Here is a 4,193-nt window from a genome sequence, read left to right as displayed (position 1 = left end):
GGCTTCACTCCTATTCCCTAGTTAAAATTGATCTGGTTAAGTATATAGTCACAGCTTTATTGGTGAAAACTGAAGCAAAGAAGGCATTGGGTACATCAATTTTGCCTGCATCATCCATTACTTTCTCTACTTCCTTGATAAGTAATGGACAAATATCTTTCTTCATCTTCTCCTTACTTCTAATCCAGGGCTATCCAACAGGCAGCCCATAGGTTGCATGTAGCCCCTAAAGCATTAACCTGCGGCCCCTGGGCTCCTAGTCCAGAGGACAATGTGTTACTGTTGACAGGGCCAAGGCAGTCTGGGGTGGAGGGGGAGGGAAGTGAATCAAAAACCCTATGTGTCATGCCAGCATGTTACAGTGTGGGGAGGGGCACATGGGACAGTGTGTAGAGCTTGGGAGCTCTGGCCCTGGAGCTCGCGGGGGAATATGCTGATTGGTATGGTGGGGGGGACACATGGCACAGTGTGCCAGGTTGCGGGGTCACTGACATGGTGAGGGGCACTTGTGTTCAGCCCTTGTGGGATGGTATGGGAGCATGGGGTCCCTTGCCACTCAGAAACTGGACAGCCATGTTCTAATTCAATTTTAGAACCTTTTCCCATTGCCTCTTATGGCCCTCACTAGTTGTAACTTGTTTTGTGCGTTAGTCTTCTGGATTTGGTGCCTTCACGCTCACGCTCTGCCTGCATACTCATCTGTGTTTCTGCTTTTTGTTTCATCCCTTTATAGTTTTCTGGTCATGAAAGAGCTGCCAATGCAATCATAATGGCTTCTTCCTATAGTATGCATCTTGCCTCTGCATTGGGATAGTTCCATTGTGCTTTTAATAATAGTCTCTTTCAGTTACTCCTTTATCTCTTAGATTATCATCCCATAAAATACCAGTTCTCCAAGTGTTCAAGCCTGCTTTTTAGAAGTCAGTTTTCCTTGTTCTGCTGCTTTCATTCCTTCTATTCTTTCTATAGGGAACTCTCTCATTCTGGAATCACTTAAACCCACATTACCTTCTACCTTTAGCTTTTCAGCTAATTAATAAGAATCAAACAGAACGTAGCTGTTACCATTGACACATCCTTTGCCGCCTCAAACAAAAAGTTGCCCTCAGCATATCCCAAGAAGTTTTTGGGCAGGGTGTTTCTATGCTGTTTTTCCAACAGAGTCTGGTAATTAAATTGCCATTAACATCAGGTCCTGATTTTTTTAATGCTTCTGTGAGTTACTAAAAAAAAACGGTATCACCTGCCTCCTCTTCCTGATTAAACCCTGTAGCCTCATCCCTGATTTTTCCCTTTTTCCCTTAATGTTGAGACATTCAAACAAATCTGCTTCTTATCTCTTCCTCCTCCTTATATCATTAAGCATCAGGTTTATATCAGCTGTGGCTTTAAAATTTTACTAGATAAGATAGTTGTCTCTGTCTACCTGCTATGGGGAAAAGTGTCCACATCACAATAAACACTCTCAAAGTTGATACAAGTTAGCATCCATGTTGTTGGTCCAGGATTAAGAGGCTGGGGATGGCAAAAGGGCAGAAAGACTAAGTTGCCTTCTTCTTCCTAGATGTGTTTCCAGGACATTTCAGCAGTTTTCATGGGTAAGAAAACTTCTAGAGTTGCTTCCTTTCTTGTATTCTTAGATAAATGTTCTGTCAATCCAGGACATTCCACAAGCACTAAATGAACGTTCATACACTGTTTGCAATACTCTGTGTTCAGCCACAAGGTGGCAGCAAAGATCCTTTTGCTCAGGCTTTATGAGTGTCTACACGTGCCATTAGTGTACAACAATAAACTGCAGAGCTTATTGCTCCACAGTTTATTGCTCCTGGGAAGCTCCTAGGCACACCATTTACACATGCGCCCTGACCGTAGCACACTGAGCTGGGTCACAGGCTGGCAGGGAGTCTGGGGGTTCAGCCTGCCAGCCTGGGGCTGCTCCAGCTAGGCTCAGTGTGGCTAGCTGGGGCACGAGGGTGCTTCAGTTTGGGGCTAGCCGTCAGGCATCCCCTACACTGAAGCACCCTTGTGCCCCAACCAACTAGGTTGGCATCTACACATGTGATGCTGCGCATGAAAATAAACTCTGGAGCAAGGCAGGACTTGTATTTACAAGTACTAGCCTGCTGCAGAATTAATTAGTTTGGTGCTCCCTAATAGGGCTACACATGTAGACACTGAGAATTTAATGTGCAGTTAATTAGTCATCGGCAGAGTAAATGTCTCATGTAGACGTGCCCATGGCAATTTATCCAGCATGCACAAGGGAGCACTTAATGGATGTGGAGAAGATGTTCCTCATACTTCCCTCCAGTGTGTAGGTCTGTTTGGCAGTAGGACTCAAGCAATGCAGATGTTAACAAGTGCTCTCCTTATCACAAACAGATCACCTGTGTAGGCTGTCAGCCTTTTACTCTTCACTTGAGCCATTTAAATAGAAACTGGACTATTTCTAGTCCAGAGCACTAGAAAAATGTGCTGGAGGGAAGAGCCCCTTCCTGGCAAGGGAACGATCTAGATCAGTGGAACCCACCTCATCTGGCCCCATAGGCCAGGTGAATGGCATAGGGATGGTTGGCGGGCCTGATCTGGCATGTGAGGCCACATCATCTGTCCTTCAGGGCCCCCCGCAGGTACAGAAATTTGGCAGTAGGATGAGTGGCAGAAGCATTAATTGTTGCAACTCAGGAGCCACAGCAGTTAACATTACCACCATTCCCCCACCTCTATATTTTCAGACCCGTGGAGAGCCCTGCATGCTGGATGACATGGCTTCGTGAACTGGATCCAGCCCACAGGCCATATCTTGGTCACTTTTGGTCTAGATATTTTGCAGTTCTCTAGCATCTTTAATCAGTCCCTTTGTAGAGTCAGGCTTCACTTTTCAGAAGTAAGATCCCTCTACCAGGTCATATGCAAAATAACCTGCAAGATTTCCCAACTTCCCCTCTTCAGTTGTGAGCCAGAAAGGCTTCCTGACCAAAAAGGCTGCATTATTTTTAATCCTTTTGGATGAAAAGGACGCCTGTGGCTGTGAGTTGCCTAGAACTGTGACTTGAGCGTTCCCTGCGGGGTATGGAATCATTGCTCTCCTAATCCGAGTGCAATTGGAGTCTGTCTCACAACAGCCGTTCTTTCAGTACCTTCCAACTGAAGAAAGAAGGGGAAGACACTATCCCATGTTGTCCCTACCTCACAGAGGTGGGAGGACTGCAATGAAGCAAGTCTTCTCCTAGTCTAGGAGACCTCTGGTTTTGAGGCAGGACAGGACTTACTCATGCTCATCATATACCGTTTTACTTCCTGTTTTGCTGGGTGGTGTACCACAGGCAAAGGGGACGGGGGGGAACTATTTCCAAGAGCACAGACTGCATCGCAGGAGAGATATTCAACAAGGCTGTGACATGTTGAAGGACTTAAACAGATGATTCAGTTCCAGCGTGTGAGCAGTCCCACTGCCTTCAATGGGACTAATCACTTTTAATTATTTTCTGCATCAGGGCATAACAGTGAATATTCTTTGGGGGAGAGCTTGACAGCAGAGGTGTAGCAGGGCAGCTTCAGGCCTGTGGCAGCCACGATGTACAGGGCAGTGCCAGCTGCCTCATGCAGATTGCAGTAGCTACTTTTGTAGCCCCCCAACAAAGATGGTGTCTGTAGGTACTGCCTCAGTCACCCCTTTCAGTTACGCTATTATAGGGTCTCCCAAACTTTAATACATGGGGCACACTTTTTTCTGGATCAAAATTGGCATCAAACTTGACTTTTACACCTGAAAGATGTGTGTGTATATATATATTTTTCCATGATGTATACTGTACTTACTGGAATCAAAGACAACTTTGAATTTAAGATGCCCCCCCCCCCCCTAGATTCTAGACATGAGTAATTATAAATTTGTTATAATTTTCCATGTCCAAAATCTAATTATTGGAGAGTCACCTTAAATTTGTCCCCTTCACTGCTGCAGTAGGAAAACTGTGGCAAGGGGCAAGAAGTGGGGAAAGCAGAGTCAGAGGAGGTAGGCAGGTGACAGGAAGCCAAATGCAGGTAAGCAGGCAGAGGAGAAAGCAAGGGGGGGGAAGCATAGGTGGGGAGAGAGCAGAGGAAGCAGGCAATTTGCCCTCCTCCACTTCTTGCCCCTGATGTCTCCCCCTCCCCACTCCACTTCCCCACCTCTTGTCTCCCTGCCT

At 46.1% G+C, this 4,193-nt stretch overlaps 1 protein-coding gene across 5 annotated transcripts in view; it reads left to right on the top strand.

The window, feature by feature from the left end:
* RIN3 (Ras and Rab interactor 3) overlaps positions 1-4,193 on the top strand; it is a 111,544-nt gene that overhangs the window by 98,503 nt on the left and 8,848 nt on the right. For 2 of the 5 annotated variants that reach the window (XM_025214530.1, XM_025214527.1), the window contains exon 10: positions 1,565-1,598. The exons of 2 other annotated variants lie outside the window; for them this stretch is intronic. In XM_025214530.1, coding sequence (XP_025070315.1) covers positions 1,565-1,598 — 34 coding nt within the window. Of the gene's footprint in view, positions 1-1,564; positions 1,599-2,738; positions 4,054-4,193 lie in introns of those variants that run through there. One more of the 5 variants, XM_025214528.1, reaches the window with a different exon arrangement.

The sequence above is a fragment of the Alligator sinensis genome, unplaced genomic scaffold (assembly GCF_000455745.1).
Source record: "Alligator sinensis unplaced genomic scaffold, ASM45574v1 scaffold645_1, whole genome shotgun sequence".
Classification (NCBI taxonomy): Eukaryota; Metazoa; Chordata; order Crocodylia; family Alligatoridae; genus Alligator; species Alligator sinensis.
This window is presented reverse-complemented; position numbering and strand designations above follow the sequence as displayed.